Source organism: Doryrhamphus excisus, chromosome 22 (assembly GCF_030265055.1).
Source record: "Doryrhamphus excisus isolate RoL2022-K1 chromosome 22, RoL_Dexc_1.0, whole genome shotgun sequence".
NCBI classification, from domain to species: domain Eukaryota; kingdom Metazoa; phylum Chordata; class Actinopteri; order Syngnathiformes; family Syngnathidae; genus Doryrhamphus; species Doryrhamphus excisus.
Window position 1 is genome coordinate 10,299,506 of NC_080487.1, and position 23,180 is coordinate 10,322,685.

Consider the following 23,180-nt stretch of genomic DNA (forward strand, 5'->3'; position numbering starts at 1 on the left):
ATTTGTATTTAGCGGGGATACACTGGCCTTCCTGGCAGGTGAACTGGTCAGGGCTGCAGGTTCGACCGCCTGTGTGATTCCGAAAAAATAAGAGCAGTCAGACCTGAATTCTCTTGTCACTTCATAAGGTCACGACCTTCTTCATTACGTACCGCATGTTCTTTGTTCGTCTGAACCGTCCTTGCAGTCTTCCTCTCCGTCGCAGACAAATCCCAAATCGATGCATTCGCCGCTTGTCGTGCATTTAAACTGCTGTGGGCTGCATGATGACGGAGCTGTCGAGGGAAGTGATATGACTGATTTGGTGGTTTTTATTTATTTTTTTATTTTTTTTATAAATTAAAAAAAATGTTTTTATTATTATTATTTTTTTTATAAATTAATTTATTTATTTAGTTATTTTTAAAAATTATTTATTTATTTCTCCCCTCCAAAAAAATACTCACGACAATTGAGCTCATCTGAATCATCGGTGCAGTCCTTAGTTCCATCACACCTCCAGGCTATGTTTATGCATTGTCCACTGGTGCACTGAAACTCCCCACTTCCACAGCTCCCTGCAGGAGAAAACACATTTAACATTTATATCTTCAACTATTTACAAAAAAAAAAAAAAAATACAATCACATGCAGTTGAAAGTTAAGTTTCTGACCCCTTTTTATGGCTGCTTGTTTACAAGCGTGCTTTATTATGATGACTGGTTATTTCCTCCCTGAAAACATGTGATTTGGATAGTTAATTCTTCACCGGGAATGAGCAGGACATCTTATGACCCGTGTGTGCCAGTCATCCCCCAAATAGATTATTCAGACGGAATCAGCAAATTGGGAAACGCAATATGTGTACATTGGGTCTGTGCAATACTAACACAAAGTGTCGACATAGCATAGAATCTTTTTATATGACAAAGGTGTCCTTTTTGGAATTTGCTTATAATTAAAATATATTTAAAAATTCTAATTTTTAATTTTTTTCATTTTTAAAGAATTTTAAAAAATGCTATTAATGTTATAAAGTAGCAAATTGTTTTTAAATGTATTAAAATGAACATAATTCCTGGAAAAAAAATTCACAAATTACAATAAATAAATAAATAAATACAAATAAAAATAATGTAAATAAAATTCAAATTTTTACATTTTTTTTCATTTTTAAAGAATTTTTAAAAAGGCTATTAATGTTATAAAGTAACACAAATTGTTTGTAAATGTATTAAGATGAACATAATTCCTGGAAAAAAAATTCACAAATAACAAGAAAAAAATAAAAATAATGTAAATAAAATTCAAATTTTTAAATTTTTTTCATTTTAAAGAATTTTTAAAAAGGCTATTAATGTTACAAATTAACACAAATTGTTATTAAATTTATTAATATTAACATAATTCATGGAAACAAAAATTCACAAATAATTTAAAATAAATAAAAATAAAAATAATGTCAATAAATACACATTAAAAAGAAGAGTATACACATTTTTTTGACAAAAAATAATATGTAGATATGTTTTAAAAAATTATATACGGTACATAAAATACATATGAAAAATGTGCATACAGAATGTTTGATGTAAATAAATGTATTATTATTATTATTATTATTAAATATACACAGTCAACAAACAGTATACTCAATATTGAGGACATTTTACAGAAAATAGATAAGTACACGTTCATTTTTAAATATATTCAAAATATGTATGTACAATTACTATTTTTTAACAACATTAAAATATTTTTTTTTACTTTTTAGATAGATATAAAAATAATTTTTAAGATAATTATGTTTTAGATATTTTTTTTTTGACACAAATTATTTGTGTTTAGATTTTCTTAATTTTATATATATGTTTTTTTAAACATATTATTGATCATATTTATTTTACACCATTACATGGAATTCATCACTTACGCTGAGCTTCAGTGTGACTTCCATGAAGCAGAAGAAGAAGCGACAGAAGCTGAAGGAGACCTGGAAGGTCCATCACTGATCAAATCCTCAACCTTTCCTCTCAATGCTCTCGAACTTCACTTAAACCATACTAAATGTCCTCTAACGTGTACAATGGAGAGGCTCTGTGAGATGCAAGTAGATGTACTGTGGACCACAGCGAGCAGCAGCGAACCAATAATGCCCTTCTTGGGAGTAATAGAGCTTTTTATGGCTTGCTCCTTTACATAAACTTCATCTAAGATTAACTTGTACCTGTTGGCAGGTTGTCTGCATCAGCAAGAAAAAGAAGCCATGCACTTTTTTTTTCTTCCTGTGTGTAACAATGACTCTGTTTGCATAGGTTTCGTAATTGAAAATTAATGTCAAAATCAGCAGTTTGTTGATGTTGTAAACACACCTTGTGTGGAACAAAACGTGAAGAACACACACCTCAAGGTGATGACACGACAATAATACATCGTTATATATATATATATACATATGGTGAACCTTCCCCCGCAAAATTGCACAGCAACGACTCATCAAGAGGTCACAAAAGACCCCACAATAACATACCAGAACAATGACACACTCAACAATGCAAATGTGTTACTCTTTTGAACGCATATTGTTTTGAAAAGTGCTGCACGGCGGTCGAGTGGTTAGCGTGCAGACCTCACAGCTAGGAGACCCGAGTTCAATTCCACCCTCTGCCATCTCTGTGTGGAGTTAGCATGTTCTCCCCGTGCATGCGTGGGTTTCCTCCCACATTCCAAAAACATGCTAGGTTAATTGGCGACTCCAATATATATATATATATATATATATATATATATATATATATATATATATATATATATATATATATATATAAAATAACCATTATCCACAAATAGCGAAAAACATGGAAGTGGTGAACCTTCCCTGGCAAAATTACCCAATGAGCACAGCGACGACTCATCAAGAGGTCACAAAAGACCCCACAATAACATACCAGAACAATGACACACTCAACAATGCAAATGTGTTACTCTTTTGAACGCATATTGTTTTGAAAAGGGCTGCACGGCGGTCGAGTGGTTAGCGCGCAGACCTCACAGCTAGGAGACCCGAGTTCAATTCCACCCTCGGCCATCTCTGTGTGTTCCAAAAACATGCTAGGTTAATTGGCGACTCCAAATTGCCATAGGTATGAATGTGAGTGTGAATGGTTGTTTGTCTATATGTGCCCTGTGATTGGCTAGCCGACTCTTACCCAAAGACAGCTGGGATAGGCTCCAGAATTCCCACTTCCCTCGCAATAGAAAATGAATGAATGAATAATTGTATGGTCGGACTGCACGGCGGTCGAGTGGTTAACGTGCAGACCTCACAGCTAGGAGACCCGAGTTCAATTCCACCCTCGGCCATCTCTGTGTGGAGTTTGCATGTTCTCCCCGTGCATGCGTGGGTTTTCTCCGGGTACTCCGGTTTCCTCCCACATTCCAAAAACATGCTAGGTTAATTAGCGACTCCAAATTGTCCATAGGTATGAATGTGAGTGTGAATGGTTGTTTGTCTATATGTGCCCTGTGATTGGCCACAAAATCCCAGTAATTATATATAATTAATCGTAAAATTTGTATTATGTTTTTATTTTGGTGTTTTGGGGATGAACTTCAATCCAAAACATCCAAATTCCATGATAATTTCCATCCATTCATTTTCTATGCCACTTAATCCTCACTAGGGTTGTAGGGGTATGCTGGAGCCTATCCCAGCTGACTTTGGTAGGGTACACCCTGGACTGGTCGCCAGCCAATCGCAAGGCACATACAATATATACATACGTGATGGGGATTTGAACCCAGAGATCTTCCGGCTCTCTTGACTGTGTCGCCACCATGCTAACCACTCACCACCATGCAGCCTGGTTGAGAACTTCAGCCCCATAAAAGCATGTGAATTATTGTTGCTGTGGAACATCATCCCCCTCTAGTGGCCTAATAAAGCACTGCTGTTAACAGGGGCATCCAAAGCGGCCATTTTGTGACCCATGGCTGTTTTTATTTGTTTGTTTTTTTGGGCAGGTTTAAAAAATTCTAAAAAATACAATTTATTTACAAAACAAAAATAAAAAAAAAACAGCAGCACAAATAGCAAAAAATCAGCATAAATCTTACCAGACAAAAGTCAAAATATTAAGAGAAAAATGTTCATGTTGTATAATGTATGATGGAAATAAAGTCATAGTATTACTATGAAAATAAAGATTGAGACTTTTTAATACAACAACAATAACTTGGGGCGTCCAAAGCGGCCATTTTGTGACCCATGGCTGTTTTTGGACAGGTTTAAAAAATTCTAAAAATACAATTTATTAACAAAACAAAAATTAAAAAACAGCAGCACAAATAGCAAAAAATCAGCATAAATCTTACAAGACAAAAGTCAAAATATTAAGAGAAAAATTTTGTCATTTATAAGAAGACTAGTGACATCTTTCTTTTGTTTTATGAAAGTCATAATATTGTGAAAAAAATGTTTGAATTAGTTTCAGGGAAAGTGAAGTAAAGTAATAAGGTGAAAATATTAGAGAAATAAAGTCATAATAAGGAGAAGAAATTTGAATAAAAAATACAACAGCAGATGTGGGAAAAAAATCTGTAATTTTACAGGAATAAATTGAAAATATAAAAAAAAAAGCTATATGAATTTTACAAGAATAAACTCATAACATGAGGAAAAACAGCATCATTTTAGCAGCATAGAATTTAAATATTAAAGGAAAATAAATTGTAATAAAGAAACAAACAAAACAAAATATTTTTGGGGAAAATGAAATGGGAGAAAAGTTATATTACAGAAATAAAGTCATGATATTACTATAAAAATAAACATCAAGACTTTTTAATACAACAACAATAACTTGAGTACAATAGACATAAAATAAGTGAGTATGATATTATTCAATATAAATGATGAAAAAACAACAAAATATCCTTTCATGTCTAAACTAAAACACCTAATACAAACATGGAAGACTTTATGCTAAATGAAAAATATTTCCATAAATGCCCAGGAATTGACATTAAAGCACAGTGGCATTGAAAGTATTGCATAATCCCTGAGCTCTTGTTGTGTTTGGGTTCTTTAGTAATTGAAGGGTCTGCCGTCATCATGTGAGTAGCTGCTGTTGCTGTGGCCTTGGTTCCTAGCATAGGGGTTTATCTGAGGCCGATCCTGGGTGTACGGGTTGCTCAAGGGTCGTGAGTTTTCGTACGGGTTGGTCTGGTTGCGGGGACGTTGATACGGACTGCCGTTCATGTCGTCGGAGTTGTCGTCCAGCCACTGCAATAAAAGGATATACAGTACAATAATACATATGTCTTGCTTAAGGGTTGCTTAGGAAGGTTAAGTCAATTGAATTTTAGCTTTGTTATTCCTCGCCTCCAACGCTATACAAACATGCTATATTTGGATTAGTAATCAATCATATGAAAGTAAGTGTAAATATGAAACTTACCTACCTTATGATTCAATGCAAAAATTCATATCGCTTTTAAATTGAGCCAATATTTACTCAGATGGGAAGCAGGAAGTAGGATAGCTGGGATAGGCTCCGGCATATACCGCTGCGACTCCAGTGAGGATAAGCGTTATAGAAAATGGATGGATGGATTTTTTCGCTTTTTTTTTTTACTACTTGTAAAAGTAAAGGCAAAAATGTGTCATAAATGACATTAAAAAATGTGTTTTTTCAAATCATAAAAACAAATATAAATATTAGTCAATGAAAAGACTGAACACAAATCTCATTATTTTATGACTTTTGTTTTATTTATTTTTTTATTATTAAAAATTATTATTAATATTATTTTTATTATTTATATTTTATTAAGTATTTATTTATTATATTTATTAAGTAAACTATACTCGTACTTATACGTCCCCGAGACAAGGAAGTTAACAAATGACAGTAAAACTATGAAAAAAGAATAAACAAATCAATATTTTAAAAATATTTATGATTTTTTTTTCATAACGCATCAAATAAAACCTAAAGATATCTACTGCCAAAAACACATTAATGTCAGTAATCATTCATACGAACATTCAATCAAGTAGACCTTGCATGGTCTACAGCAGGGGTCGGCAACCTTTACTATGAAAAGAGCCATTTTACCTCCTTGCTTATTAAAGAAAAATAGACTGGAACCACAAAACACTTTCGAAGGTTTGAATCTTTCTTAATTTTAAGTTTTAACAGGGGCTGCACAGTGGAAAAAAGTGGTTAGCACCACAGCTAGGAGACCCGAGTTCAATTCCACCCTCGGCCATCTCTGTGTGGAGTTTGCATGTTCTCCCCGTGCATGTGTGGGTTTTCTCCGGGTACTCCGGTTTCCTCCCACATTCCAAAAACATGCTAGGTTAATTAGCGACTCCAAATTGTCCATAGGTATGAATGTGAGTGTGAATGGTTGTTTGTCTATATGTGCCCTGTGATTGGCTGGCCACCAGTCCAGGGTGTACCCCGCTTCTCGCCCAAAGACAGCTGGGATAGGCTCCAGCACCCCCTGGACCCTTGTGGGGATAAGCGGTAAAAAATGAATGAATGTTTTAAGGAGGCTGCACGGTGGTGGGTGGTTAGCGCACAGACCTCACAGCTAGGAGACCCGAGTTCAATTCCAGGAGTTTGCGTGGGTTTTCTCCGGGTACTCCGGTTTCCTCCCACATTCCAAAAACATGCTAGGTTAATTGGCGACTCCAAATTGTCCATAGGTATGAATGTGAGTGTGAATGGTTGTTTGTCTATATGTGCCCTGTGATTGGCCGGCCAGAGGACAGCTGGGATTGGCTCCAAAATGAATGAATGAATGAATGAAAGTTTTAACATCAGAATACAACAATAGAAGTGCATGTAATGACAGTATCATCTTATCATCAGTATCATCTCCACTACTAGATTTTGAGGTATTTTTGTGGTATCAAAGTAGTTCAGAGGAGAAAAGGCGGAAAAGGAGTTGATGGAATACTCTTAGTATACTCTAGTATAGGGTTTCACAAAAAGTCAATTTTTTCCCCAAAACTCTAAACTGTGTATTTTCCCCATTAGGGTGTTAATAAAATACTTGAGCATTGCCAAGGGAGCCACAACAAAGAGGCTCAAGAGCCACATGTGGCTCTGGCGCTGTAGGTTGCTGACCCATGGTCTACAGTTTCCTTCTTAATAGAAGTCAGACAATCATTATTCTTTCATAATTAGTAATTTTCTGGCCCTCCTAGTAGAAATGGGTTGATTTCACTCATGGATGATTGGAATTGGAAGCATAAAACCCAAACCGGAGAATCCCGGATTCTTACTATTCCGTGTTTTCACCCCTGAGGAATTATTTCCGGTATACTTTACTCACCGAACTCCTCCCACTGGACATCAAGTTATGGCGGCCATTGCTCGGTGTCATTTCCAAATTGGTCCCGCTGTCCCAGGCGCTGGAGGCCGTGGCCCGTGGGATCTTGGGCACGCCACCAGTGGGGAAAGGCTTCAGGCCCGTGTCTGATTCTGTCTTAACTGGGAGGGGCTGCCTCTTGGTCGGGAGGCTGTTCACCAGTGGGTGTTTATCGTCGGAGGAGAGGCTCGTGTCTTGATTGTCCTCGGTGTCTAAACGTTTGTTTTTCTTGGAAGTCTTCTTTGGGGATCTAACAGGACAGAATTAGAGAGCCACAATATTAGGTAGGCATGCAACATATGTATATTTATTATTGTGATTGTAGATTGCAGTGGTGCATTATTATTATACATTATTATTATTATACAGTTGGTCTGCAAGGATAAAGCTAGCAAGACCCTGAATATAAAACAACTATACCATCTACAGTACTTTAGAAACAATTCTTTCACAGTATCATGTATAAAAAAAAAAAATCTGTGTGTGAGTGACAGGAAGAAAAGCATACAGGTGACTGCAGGGGTTTTATTTTATGTCAAAAATGATGAAAAAACATATTTAGAAAGGTCGTAAATAGGTTTTCTATACTCTAGCTAGTACATGTCTGGACCCATGTCTAGACCCATAACTGTCTTCAGGTCACTGGTGTGTGTGAGTGAAAGGAAGAAAGGCTCGCTTGGCGAGAAGTTGGTGCCATCTGTTTGTTTAGATGTATAAATTTTATATAATAATATTTTTAATATAATAATATTAAAATTATGTAATTTTTATTAATATAATTAATTATTATTAATATAATAGTTATTATAAAATTGTAATATAATAATAATTTTATATAATTTTAATATAATAATAATTTATATAATAATAATTTATATAATTAATTATTATTAATATAATTGATATTATACAATTTTAATATAATAACAATTTAATATAATTTTAATATAATAATAATTTTATATAATAATAATTAATAAAATTAATTATTATTAATATAATTAATATTATAACATTTTAATATAATAATTTAATATAATAATTAGTATAATTAATTATTATTCATATAATTGTTATTATAACATTTTAATATAATAATAATTTAATATAATAATAATTAATATAATTAATTATTAATATAATTGATATTATAAAATTCTAATATAAAAGTAATTTAATATAATTTTAATATAATAATAATTTAATATAATAATAATTAATATAATGAATTATGATTAATATCATTTATATTGTATAATGTTAATATAATTGATATTATATAATTTTAATATAATAGTAATTTTATATAATTTTAATATAATAATTTTATATAATAATAATATAAGACATGTATTTTTCAGACTCTGCTGTTTTACATTCGGGTGACTATAACAACACTGTAGTTTTCTTAGACGGGTTCCCTTGCCCGATGAAACTCACTTGCAAGCCAAGACGATCACAACAATGAGCGAGATGAGCAGCAGTCCTCCCAACACAGAGCCGACGACCACCAACGCTAGCTGCCATGCTAACAAGCAGGCAACACAAGGTTATTAATTAGCATACCATACAGGTTATGATAACACATGCAGTGATGGTCTCACTCACTTTCAGAGCAGTTAAAACCAGAATGACCATACGGACACCTGAAAGAAAAAATATATCCATGCATTGTTGTTATTATTATAATAATAACTATTATTATTATTTAGGATAGTGAAGCTACTCACGCTACACAATCCCTGGTTCCATGTGGTTTCTGACCATTTGGACAAGCTGCAAAGGAAGAACCATTGGGAATGAGATTGGAAAAAACACATTTCCATGTTGTCCACCAATCAGGATGACTTACCGACACACACCCTCTCGCTGTAGTCTGTTATGATGTAACCTGTCTTACATCTGCAGTTGAAGAAGCCTTCTTTGGATGAACAGTCCGCCGTTTCCTCCTTGCAGGGCTTCTTAAGACACAGGTCGGTCTCTAAGGGTGACCGTAAAGGGAATTACCGTATTAACACAAATATAAGACGACAACGACGACTTGGGAGTGTGACATACTCGCAAAGGTGGAATTAGCCAGGATGCAGGCGTCACACTTGGAAGCATTTACCAGGATGTCATCAAATATCTGCGTCGTGATGGGAATAGATTTGTAGAAGAAGACCTCCAGAGTCGCAGTAACGCCGTCTGAATCTGCCCGTTTGTTGCTCATTGGCCTATACAGACATAATGACATAACTCATAATGTTTGTTTTTTTTTTTCAACATGCGGTATAAGGTACAATAGATGCAGGATATATGACAAAAAATACCTGAATGAAATAATAAAATGAATGAATAATAAGTATACATATTTAAAAAAGATATATATTAAAATATATATACATATTCAAGTTTAATTGTTTTTTTATTACATTTTAGTAAGGGAATAAATTCAGCATAAATAATATAATATAGTGTGGTTTTCATAAAACAATAATAAATGAATGCATTCAGTATAATTCATATCAGGTAGTGTAGTTTTTATTTTAAAAAAATTAATAAAAAAATATTAATAAAAATAGTAATAAAAATGGGGAAACTGGGGGAAAATTCTATCATATATAAATCTAAATATAAATATATATATATATATATGTGATTTTTTTTTTCCAACATGCGGTATAAGGTACATTAACCTACATCAAACGCATACAAATGTGTAATAACATATTATGTACATAAAGAAATAATAAAAACGTAAAAATACATGCAGGATTTATGACAAAAAATACCTGAATGAAATAATAAAATTAATGAATAATAAGTATACATATTTAAAATATATATATATATATATTAAAATATATATATATTCAAGTTTAATTATGTCAGTTGTGTTTTTTTATTACATTTTAGTAAGGGAATAAATTCAGCATAAATAATATCATATAGTGTGGTTTTCATAAAACATTAATAAATGAATGCATTCAGTATATATATCAGGTGGTGTAGTTTTTATTAAAAAATAATAAATGAATGCGACTGAGGAAAAATGATATCAGATATATATATCAGTTTTTTTTCAACATGCAGTATAAGGTACATTAACCTACATCAAAAGCATAAAAATGTGTAATAACATATTATGTACATAAATAAATAATAAAAACGTAAAAATACATGCAGGATTTATGACAAAAAATACCTGAATGAAATAATAAAATGAATTAATAATAAGTATATATATATATATATATATATATATATATATATATATATATATATATATATATATATATATATATATATATATATATATATATATATATATATATTCAGTTGATTTTTAGTAAGTACATATTAGTAAGGGAATAAATCCAGCATAAATAATATTATATAGTGTGGTTTTCATAAAACAATAATAAATAAATGCATTCAGTATAATTTATATCAGGTAGTGTGTGTTTTTTAATTAAAAAATAATAAATGAATGCGATTGGGGAAAAATTATATCAGATACTGAATCACTGAAAGATAAATGATATCACATACGAAAACAATAAATTTGCAAATTCCTGATAAATTATATCAGACACTGTGCTTTTCATTTACAAAATTGATATACTGAAATGAATGTATTCAGGATAATTTACACCATGTCATGTGGTTTTCATGAAAAAAATAATAAATAGTAAGGTTAAATTCAGGATAAACGACATTAAAAGATTGTAGTTTGCATTAAATAATAATTAGGGCTGTCAAATTAATGCGTCAACTGTTTGACGCATGATTAACGTAGGAACCCAGTGGTAGCAGTTGTTGTGGAGCTAGACACAGACAGGAATGTTGAGTAGAAATGTACAAAGAAACGGTCATTTTTTTAATGTTAAATGTTTGAATATTAAATAAAGATGCTTGTCTCCAAAACCAAGTTATGTGTGTGGACTTGTAAATTGTCACGAAGAGAAGACGAATCTGGTGTCAATGACGATGGATGTTAATACAGTAGCATTAGCAAGAGCGCTACCTAGCTAGCTAGCTCGCCAGCTAGCTAGTCATCGGGAGACATTTTAAACACGTCGGTAAAACACGTACATTATCTTACGATCGAATTAATCTTATTTATTAGTGATTACACAAAACGATAATAGAAACACCATCAAAGGAGAGGTTCTGTACCACAAATATACACATTAGCAGTCAATACGGTCATTAGCTCTTACCTTTATGCATTCCCATTCAAATGAAAGGATAAGGCTAACAATACAGGCTAGCATGATATCGGTGCTGTGTGAGGGGTGGTGTAGAAGGTGAGTTCAAGGATAAGTTCAAACAGTGGGACAAATCAACTTCGGTATTAAATTAAAAAAATATTTAAATATTTAAATATTTAAAAATGTGGGATTTCTAACTGTATATTATTTTTAAATAAAATAATGCAATCTGGACAATCACAGTGCACATATAGACAAACAAACCATTCACACTCATATTCATACCTATGGACAATTTGGAGTCGCCAATTAACCTAGCATGTTTTTGGAATGTGGGAGAAAACCCACACATGCATGGGGAGAACATGCAAACGCAAACACAGAGATGGCCGAGGGTAGAATCGAACTTGGATCTCCTAGCTGTGTGGCCTGCGCACAAAACCACTTGACCACTGTGCAGCCATAATGGTGCATATTTTAGTTTTTTAAAACTAGCTCATATTGTTACATTGTTTGAGTTCTTGACTCCAGTCGCCACATAATGAGTAATTAATAACAATGATAATAATAATAATAATAATAATAATAATAATAATAATAATAATAATAATAATAATAATAATAATAATAATAATAATAATAATAATAATAATAATAATAATAATAATAATAATAATATTCTCCCAAAAGATTTTATTACAAAATTATTAGTTGGTTTGTTGACTTACTTGAGTTCCAGCACACTACTGTGAGAAAAGCCCCAAGCGCTCCGGAATGACGTCCGTATCTGTATTGTGGAAAGGGAATATATATTTTAAGCAAGCCGTAGTTTAGTCTCACACATTCAAACAAACTGCAACATATGCTTAATACATATGTATCTATAAAATAATATTTTATGTTAGCAGTTCCACACTACAAAAAAAAAAAACAAACCTGTGCATTAATTTTCCAAGAGGCATATGTAAATGCGTTTGATGTTTTGGTTTCCATTTCCTTTTCATATTTTAAATTGGGCACTTGCAGTTGTCCGGGGAAAACTTGAGCTGGAATAAAGCAAAAATGTTGTTGGAATATATAATATCAGTGGTCAAGTAATATGGTATTGGCTCAAATATAAGACGTATATAAGTATTTTTTCAGAAAATGTCAAGTCGTAGATATGTACATGTATACAATACATGCAAACCAACAAATAGATTTTTACCCAAACATTTGGTTGTCTTATATTCAGATTTGTCTTATATTTGAATCAATACAGTATAGCATAATAACTGAAAAAAACTACAGTATTAACCAAAATATAAGACAGCAGGGTTTGACGTGGATCGAACTAGCAACTCTAGCCGTTGGGAGACTATTGAGCCTTGTGATGTTGCTGCTTAGTTTTTTTGTTTTGCTGATGTTTCGCTAGAAAATTAGCTTTGCTAATGCTAACATATTTACTCCTAATGTTGATGTTATCGGCTAAACTTGAATATTTTTTTCAGAAAAAAGAATGTCAGAAAATGGTAAGTCGTAGATATGTACATGTATACAATACATGCAAACCAACAAATAGATTTTTACCCAAACATTTGGTTGTCTTATATTCAGATTTGTCTTATATTTGAATCAATACAGTATAACATAATAACTGAAAAAACTACAGTATTAAACAAAATATGAGACAGCAGGGTTTGACGTGGATCGAACCAGCAACTCGTGATGCTGCTGCTTCGTCTTTTGTTTTGCTGATGTTTCGCTAGAAAATTAGCTTTGCTAATGCTAACATATTTGCTGCTAACGCTAAACTTGAGCTGCTTTGGTGGTAAACAAATGACTTCTTATATACTGTAGAAATCATATCACTCTACCGTATCAATAAATTCCCCATTCATTGGAATTACATTTTTTCCAACTTAAGACGCTAATATAGGCACGTGAATGACAGGGAGAAAAGCTCACATGGGGAAGAATTTGTTTGACGCCGCCTGTTTGTTGGTTTGCAAGTACACACATCTCTTGAACCCCAGCAAAGAAGACGTCTTTTGTCTGATTTAATATTGTCTTACATTCGGGTCAATGTGGTAACGACCTGGTATCAGGCCAGGTATCATGCCTCCATGTGTCAGTATCAGCCCGAGACCGAACCTATAACCTATAAATAACCTATAAATATATACGTAATATAATATTCATTCATTCATTTTCTACCCCTTTTCCTCATGAGGGTCGCGGATGGTGCTGGAGCCTATCCCAGCTGTCTTCGGGCAAGATGCAGGCTACACCCTAGACTGGTCGCCAGCCAATCACAGGGCACATATAGACAAACAACCATTCACACTCACTGAAATTATCATTCGCCTAAAATATTTAATCACAAATTAATCACATTTTGTACATAGGTAACTCATAATTAATCACAGATAGAAATACTTTTTTTCTGCGATCAGTAAGGATGTATGAATGTGAGTATGAATGGTATGAATAACATCAATAAGAATAATACAAGAAATGCTGGAGCCTATCCCAGCTACGTTAGGTGAGAGGCGGGGTACACTCTGGACTGGTCGCCAGCCAATCAATCATTCATTTTCTACTGCTTATCCTCACGAGGGTCGCGGAGGGTGCTGGAGCCTATCCCAGCTGTCTTCGGGCAAGATGCGGGGTACACCCTAGACTGGTCGCCAGCCAATCACAGGGCACATATACACAAACAACCATTCACACTCACTGAAATTATCATTCGCGTAAAATATTTAATCACAAATTAATCACCTTTTGTACATAGTTAACTCATAATTAATCACAGATAGAAATACTTTTTTTCTACAATCAGTAAGGATGTATGAATGTGAGTATGAAGGGTATGAATAACATCAATAAGAATAATACAAGAAATGCTGGCGCCTATCCCAGCTATGTTAGGCGAGAGGCGGGGTACACTCTGGACTGGTCGCCAGCCAATCAATCATTCATTTTTTACCGCTTATCCTCACGAGGGTCGCGGAGGGTGCTGGAGCCTATCCCAGCTGTCTTCAGGCAAGATGCGGGGTACACCCTGGACTGGTCGCCAGCCAATCACAGGGCACATATAGACAAACAACCATTCACACTCACTGAAATTATCATTCGCCTAAAATATTTAATCACAAATTAATCACATTTTGTACATAGTTAACTCAAAATTAATCACAGATAGAAATACTTTTTTTTCTACAATCAGTAAGGATGTATGAATGTGAGTATGAATGGTATGAATAACATCAATAAGAATAATACAAGAAATGCTGGAGCCTATCCCAGCTACTTTAGGTGAGAGGCGGGGTACACTCTGGACTGGTCGCCAGCCAATCAATCATTCATTTTCTACCGCTTATCCTCACGAGGGTCGCGGTGGTCTGAAGACCTGAAGACAGCTGGGATAGGCTCCAGCGCCCCCGCAACCCTCGTGAGGATAAGCAGTAGAAAATGAATGAATGCATAATCAACTTTGAAAACTGTGATTGTGCTTAGTTTTTACACTAAATTCTAAAGTCTAACTCATGCTGTCATCATACAAAGAACACTAAACTCATCACACACCAACTTAACCTTCAAAAAGTATACCCGAGAAATATACAAACATGTACCAATGAGTTAAAAAAAACCACACATCTCTGTGTGGAGTTGTACCCCGCCTCTCGCCCAAAGACAGCTGGGATAGGCTCCAGCACCCCCGCGACCCTCGTGAGGATAAGCAGTAGAAAATGAATGAATGAATAATTACTTTGAAAACTGTGATTGTGCTTAGTTCTTACACTAAATTCTAAAGTCTAACTCACGCTGACATCTTACAAAGAACACTAAACTCATCACACACCAACTTAACCTTCAAAAAGTATACCCGAGAAATATACAAACATGTACCAATGAGTTAAAAAAAAACACACATCTCTGTGTGGAGTTGTACCCCGCCTCTCGCCCAAAGACAACTGGGATAGGCTCCAGCACCCCCGCGACCCTCGTGAGGAAAAAGCGGTAGAAAATGAATGAATAATATAATATACATAATATATATATATATATATATATATATATATATATATATATATATATATATATATATATATATATATATATATATATAACATATATAATATAATATAACCTATAAATACTCACCGGTCTGGCAAGTGCCCCCACTGAAGAACGCCCCGGCCATGCACAAGCATACGAAGGATCCATTAACACGAGCCTCACACGTGATCCCGTCGCCACATGGGTTTGAGTCACAAACATCTAGCAAAGCAAAGACGACAATTTATACAATAGCAGTACAGGACGCCATGTTGAAATATAAGACATGACTGATTAAAGGACCTGGAAGTTCCGTGGTTGCAGGAAGGATTGTTGGATTATTACTGGATGGAGCCACTGAGTCTGGGGATGTAGGCTGGATGGATGAAACTGTAGCGGGGTCTGTAGGTTTAGTTTGGGTGGCGGGAGTGACTGTAGTAGGTTTAGTCGGGGTGGTGATAATGACTGTAGTAGGTTGAGTCGGGGTGACGGGAATGACTGTAGTAGGTTCCGTGGGTTGAGTCGGGGTGGTCGGAATCACTGTAGTAGGTTCCGTAGCTTGAGTCGGGGTGGTCGGAATGACTGTAGTAGGTTCCGTAGCTTGAGTCGGGGTGGTGGGAATGACTGTAGTAGGTTCCGTAGCTTGAGTCGGGGTGGTCGGAATGACTGTAGTAGGTTCCGTAGCTTGAGTCGGGGTGGTCGGAATGACTGTAGTAGGTTCCGTAGGTTGAGTCGGGGTGGTCGGAGTGACTGTAGTAGGTTCCGTTGCTTGAGTCGGGGTGGCAGGAGCGACTGTAGGTGTTGTCGGAAGTCCTTCGTTGGTGGGTTCAAGCATGGCTAGCTTAACTGCAACAAAAAAAGCCAACTAGATATATTAGATAAGGCTCTGTATGACCAAACAAATCTCCAAAACATCAGCATTTTTGAAGTAAAACTTTATTACCACCGTCGAAAATAACAAATACGTAGGCTCGCGGTAGCTTAGCGACCAATGCGATACACATCACCCCGTCCTGTCTGTGGATAAGTGGACAATATTTGCTGCGGTCAATTGGTTCCAGACTTGACCATGGACAGTGAATTTGAACTTAACTAGGATTTCTATTTACAACCTTATAAATATGTTTTTTTAAAACATCATTAGAGCCCTCTAGAGATGAAATAGCACCACTACAGTCACCTTTACACTCACATTACTCAATATAATAGACATAATAACAGGAACTAAGACATTCATTTATTTATTTTTCTACCACTTTTTCCTCGGGAGGGTGCTGGAGCCTATCCCAGCTGTCTTCAGGTGAGATGCGGGGTACACCCTGGACTGGTCGCCAGCCAATCACAGGGCACATATAGACAAACAACCACTCACACTCACATTCATACATCCTTACTGATTGTAGAAAAAAAAGTATTTCTATCTGTGATTAATTATGAGTTAACTATGTACAAAATGTGATTAATTTGTGATTAAATATTTTATGCGAATGATAGTTTCAGTGAGTGTGAATGGTGGTTTGTCTATATGTGCCCTGTGATTGGCTGGCGACCAGTCTAGGGTGTAGCCTGCATCTCGCCCGAAGACAGCTGGGATAGGCTCCAGCACCCCGCGACCCTTGTGAGGATAAGCGGTAGAAAATTAATGATTGATTGGCTGGCGACCAGTCCAGAGTGTACCCCGCCTCTCACCTAACATAGCTGGGATAGGCTCCAGCATTTCTTGTATTATTCTTATTGATGTTATTAATTAATTAATTAATTCAAATTCTACTACTTATCCTCAAGAGTGTCGTGGAGGTGCTGGAGCCTATCCCAGCTGTCTTCGGGCGAGAGGCGGGGTACACCCTGGACTGGTGGCCAGCCAATCACAGGGCACATATAGACAAACAACCATTCACACTCACATTCATACATCTTTACTGATTGTAGAAAAAAAGTTCTGCTATCTGTGATTAATTTTAGTTAACTATGTAAAAAAATGTGATTAATTTGTGATTAAATATTTTCGTCGAATGATAATTTCAGTGAGTGTGAATGGTTGTTTGTCTATATGGGCCCTGTGATTGGCTGGTGACCAGTCCAGGGTGTACCCCGCCTCTCCCCCGAAGACAGCTGGAATAGGCTCCAGCACCCCCGCGACCCTTGTGAGGATAAGCGGTAGAAAATTAATGATTGATTGGCTGGCGACCAGTCCAGAGTGTACCCCGCCTCTCACCTAACATAGCTGGGATAGGCTCCAGCATTTCTTGTATTATTCTTATTGATGTTATTAATTAATTAATTAATTCAAATTCTACTACTTATCCTCAAGAGTGTCGTGGAGGTGCTGGAGCCTATCCCAGCTGTCTTCGGGCGAGAGGCGGGGTACACCCTGGACTGGTGGCCAGCCAGCCAATCACAGGGCACATATAGACAAACAATCATTCACACTCACATTCATACATCTTTACTGATTGTAGAAAAAAGGTTCTGCTATCTGTGATTAATTTTAGTTAACTATGTAAAAAATGTGATTAATTTGTGATTAAATATTTTCGTCGAATGATAATTTCAGTGAGTGTGAATGGTTGTTTGTCTATATGGGCCCTGTGATTGGCTGGCCACCAGTCCAGGGTGTACCCCGCCTCTCGCCTGAAGACAGCTGGGATAGGCTCCAGCACCCCCACAACCCTCATGAGGATAAGCAGTAGAAAATGAATGAATGAATGCCACCCCCACAGCCTTAATACAAGGATTTGGTGGTAATTTCATTAAAAAGGTTGAAAAGGACACCATGGAAACTCATTGAGGTTAAAAACAAATAAAGTCCAGAGTAAAGCAAACAGTCTGTCTTGTCAGGAATAGACGGAATAATAATAAATGGGTCATTAGGTAAGATTTCATTGCCTTTGTCAACACACTGATGAAATATTGACATTGCGTGAGCTTGCACTGGCTATTTGTGATACTACGACTATCCACCATACTACCTTATTTTTGCCTGTTTTTTTTTTAGCAATTTACTAATATAGTTTGTTCACTTCCTGTGTTCTAACAGGACAAGCAAAGAATATACAGCATATGCGGCATAAATGAATGACATTTTAAATATTGTACTTACTATTACAGGCAGCAACGAGGCCGACGATAAAGAGAAGTTTAAATTGCGGCTCCATCTTGAATGTAAAAATTATAAATATAATAAACAAAGATGATTTTAAAAGAGAGCTGTGAGGCGAAGAGGCTTTAATGCCCTCTAACCTTGGCTGATGATGTTAAGAACTTGCGCTCTACTCGCTTTTAATCATTAGCCACCCCCCCCCCCAAGGAGGAAGGAAATGTGTGCAAAAAGGAGGGATAGTCTCCTGGATGCTTAGGCGACATTTTTATCCTGATTTTAGGCCTTAGATTTGACATGATTGTTTGCTTTTTAGTGGAAATAAACCAATCCCACACAAAATCTCTATTAGAATTTTTTTCAAAGAATATTCTTTTAAAAAATATTGTTTTATTTTATTTATTATTTTATTTAGATTTTATTAAATTATTATTTATTATTTCATTTAGATTTTATTAAATTATTATTTGTTATTTTATTTAGATTTTATTTAATTATTATTTATTATTTTATATTTAATTTAATTATTATTTATTATTTTATATTTAATTGAATTGTATTTTTTAAAGAATATTCTTTTAAAGAATATTTTATTATTTTATTTATTATTTCATTTAGATTTTATTAAATTATTATTTATTGTTTTATTTAGGTTTTATTAAATTATTATTTTATTTAGATTTTATTTAATTATTATTTATTATTTTATTAATTTCTATTTCTTATTTTATATTTAATTTATCTGATTTTTTTAAAGCATATTCTTTTAAAAAATATTTTATTATTTTATTTATTATTATATTTAGATTTTATTAAATTATTATTTATTATTTTATTTAGATTTTATTAAATTATTAAATTATTATTTATTATTTTATACTTAATTTAATTGATTGATTGAATATTTTTTAAGAATATTCTTTTAAAGAATATTTTATTATTTTATTTATTATTCCATTTAGATTTTATTAAATTATTATTTATTATTTTATTTAGATTTTATTTTATTAAATTATTATTTTATTTAGATTTTATTAAATTATTATTTATTATTTTATTTAGATTTTATTAAATTATTATTTATTATTTTATATTTAATTTAATTGAGTATATTAATGTTGTTAAAACCCGGTTGCAGTAAACTGGCAGGTGGTGCTACTATTTTTTACACTATCAGGTAGCAAAGTAAACAGAATACTTTCATAATTTCAAATAATTAATACAAACAAAAAAAAATGCAAAACAGCAGTCTTGTTGAGCAAAGAAAGGGCAAAGATTACACTTTTTGTTGTTTTATGACTTAATAAGTTCCACTGGTTTTTATTTAACCCCAAGACAACCTCCTCTACAAACACTGACAACCTTGTTACCGGAAAAATAGGCGGCCATTAAGATTGCCTGGGACAAAGGTGCATAAAGTGACCTTTGCTTCATCATCAACGTCACGGTGACTAATTCCTATCTGGCCTATAAGGATAAAACCTCTGGGTAAAAATATCAATATAAAACCATCCATATTGACTTTTTCCAATAAAATATTAACGAGGACGTTCCCATCATTTTCAAATGTAATGGTACCATTCCAAAGTTGACTTTGACCCCCAGATGCTTTTAGTGATGGGATACACACCTGCTTTTACACCCATCCCACGTAATCCAGGGCGGGGGTGGAAAAAAGGTCTAAAAATAACACGCAGATAGAAAGAGATAGGATTGAGATCATTGTCATAAAAGGAATAAAAGTCATTCAAAGGACAACATTTACATCATTTCATCTTTCGCCACAATTAATATTATTACATTTAACCAACATTTAGATTATGGACTATATTTGGTGACAATTTTATTCCCAATCAGGAAAAAAAAAATCATGACAACATCGGCAAAAAAGCCAATATCAGACATCCCTAATTAATATACTATAAATATATGATTATATTATTATTCATTCATTCATTTTCTAACGCTCCTCATGAGGGTCGCAGGGGGTGCTGGAGCCTATCCCAGCTGTCTTCGGGCGAGAGGTGGGGTACACCCTGGACTGGTGGCCAGCCAGCCAATCACAGGGCACATATAGACAAACAACCATTCACACTCACATTCATACCTATGGACAATTTGGAGTGTGAATGGTGGTTTGTCTATATGTGCCCTGTGATTGGCTGGCTGGCCACCAGTCCACGGTGTACCCCTGCCTCTCGCCCGAAGACAGATGGGATAGGCTCCAGCACCCTCGCCACATAATAATTTTTAATAAATAATAATAATTTCTCATACTTATTCACAAATAACATTTATAAATATGTATAAAAAATATGGTAGCAGAGATGAGGATGTCGAGGTTCTCATTGGGAGTGACCAGGATAGATAGGATCAGGAACGAGTACATCAAAGGGACATTACATGTTAGCATGTTAGCCGGAGGTAGCAAAGATGAGGATGCTGAGGTTCTCATTGGGAGTGACCAGGATAGATAGGATCAGGAATGAGTACATCAGAAAGACATTTCATGTTAGAGGCCTTGGAAATAAAGCAAGAGATGCCAGGTTGAGATGTCCAGAGGAGCGATAGTGAATATTTTGGTAGAAGGATGCTGCCAGGTAGGAAGAAGACCAAAGAGGAGGTTTATGTATGTAGCAAAGGAGGACATGAGCGTAGTTGGTATGTGAGAGAGACAGATTTATTTACAACATATTGCGCAACTGCAGGGTCTTGAGACACATGCTAACTCGCAAACTAGAGAGCTAGCGACCTAAACGGTAGCCTTCAAGTTATTTCCTTTAAACTTAAATAGCCAAAAACTTACCACTTCCACACGGATAAGGAGGATAACTATTAAGAGTTATTTAACCTTTAACATGAACATTAATCAAACGTAATAATTTTTTCTGGGTACATGATACCATACAGCATCCATATCAAACTTTGCGCGGGGCCGCACTAACATTAAACTTTCACATCAAGGCGGGGGCCTCAAAGTAGTGTCCTGCGGGCCACATTTGGCCCACGGGCCGCATATTTGAGACCCCTGATTTATACAACTTTTGAAAGTACTTGTAAACACCCGAGCGACACTAAAAGCAAAAAACAGAAAATAATAATCATTTTAACTAAGACTACCGGTTAGAATTATTCAGGAAAATATATTTAGTCTTTCCTGAAAGGTTTTATGAACACTTTGCTGTGTCAACATAGGTGTGATAACAAAGAGTGTTAGACTACAACCTGGACGTCACCTGGATGACTGAAGGTCCAAAGTCACCAAATGTTCAAACAAAAGTTATATGGCCGTTCTTCACCCCGCCCAGCATTCTCTCCTCGACTATATCCTGCATCGGAGGAAGTGGGACACGTCAAGCTTGTTGGTCAACCTGTGGTGTAAAAGACATGTTGAATTAACATGTCATGCAATCCAAGGAATATACCTTTAAAACACCATCCGAGTACTGTATACTTTATATTATATACTTTTACATAACTCGAAATAGTATACCTTACATACAACCTCCAAGCATGCAATATACTTATGTTCAAAGTACCATTAATGCATTATTGTATACTGATGCAAATTCAATATCATCACTAATATATCACGATATTGACAGTTACTATGGTACCCATTATGTAATTGTATGGTCATATTACCTTGTACTTCGGTACATTATTTAAAAAAAAAAGTTAAAAAAATAAAAAAAAATAAAAAAAACCTTAAACTGTATTATGGAAAGCAGGAAGTGAACAAATAAATACAAGGATGAAGAGTCTTGAACCAGTCTAATGAACCCATTATGTCATTGGATGGTCATATCACCTTGTACTTGTACCAGTACGAGGTACATTATTTAAAAAAAACAAAAACAAAACAACAACAAAAAACCTTAAACTGTATTATGGAAAGCAGGAAGTGAACAAATAAATACAAGGATGAAGAGTCTTGAACCAGTCATGATGTGCTATATATATATATCACTATATTGACACTTACTATGGTACCCATTATGTCATTGGATGCTCATATCACCTCGTACTTTGGTACGAGGTACATTATTTAAAAAAGAAAATAAAAAACAAACTTAAACTATATTATGGAAAGCAGGAAGTGAACAAATAAATACAAGGATGAAGAGTCTTGAACCAGTCTAATGAACCCATTACCTTGTACTTGTACCAGTACGAGGTACATTATTAAAAAAAATAAAAAATAAATTAAAAAAAACTTAAACTGTATTATGGAAAGCAATAGCAATGAACAATACAAGCAGTTGATGTTTGCTAAATACAAGGATGAAGAGTCTTGAACCAGTCATGATGTGCTATATATATATCACTATATTGACACTTACTATGGTACCCATTATGTCATTGGATGATCATTATTTTAAAAAAAAAAATTTTAATTAAAAAATAAATAAAAAAAAGCCATAAACTGTATTATGGAAAGCAGGAAGTGAACAAATAAATACAAGGATAAAGAGTCTTGACCC

General features: G+C 34.4%; 1 protein-coding gene across 1 annotated transcript; it reads right to left on the reverse strand.

Moving 5' to 3' along the window:
• Positions 1 to 4,562: 4,562 nt before the first annotated feature.
• LOC131109322 (mucin-13-like) lies at positions 4,563 to 16,443 on the reverse strand. Its single transcript, XM_058061211.1, has 11 exons — positions 15,903 to 16,443; positions 15,705 to 15,821; positions 12,495 to 12,604; positions 12,287 to 12,345; positions 9,421 to 9,578; positions 9,215 to 9,343; positions 9,093 to 9,138; positions 8,971 to 9,008; positions 8,803 to 8,890; positions 7,327 to 7,612; positions 4,563 to 5,263 (listed from the first exon to the last, which is right to left on the reverse strand). The coding sequence occupies exons 1-11, from the start codon at positions 16,432 to 16,434 to the stop codon at positions 5,066 to 5,068; spliced, it is 1,761 nt and encodes a 586-aa protein (XP_057917194.1). The 5' UTR covers positions 16,435 to 16,443; the 3' UTR covers positions 4,563 to 5,065.
• Positions 16,444 to 23,180: the final 6,737 nt, after the last annotated feature.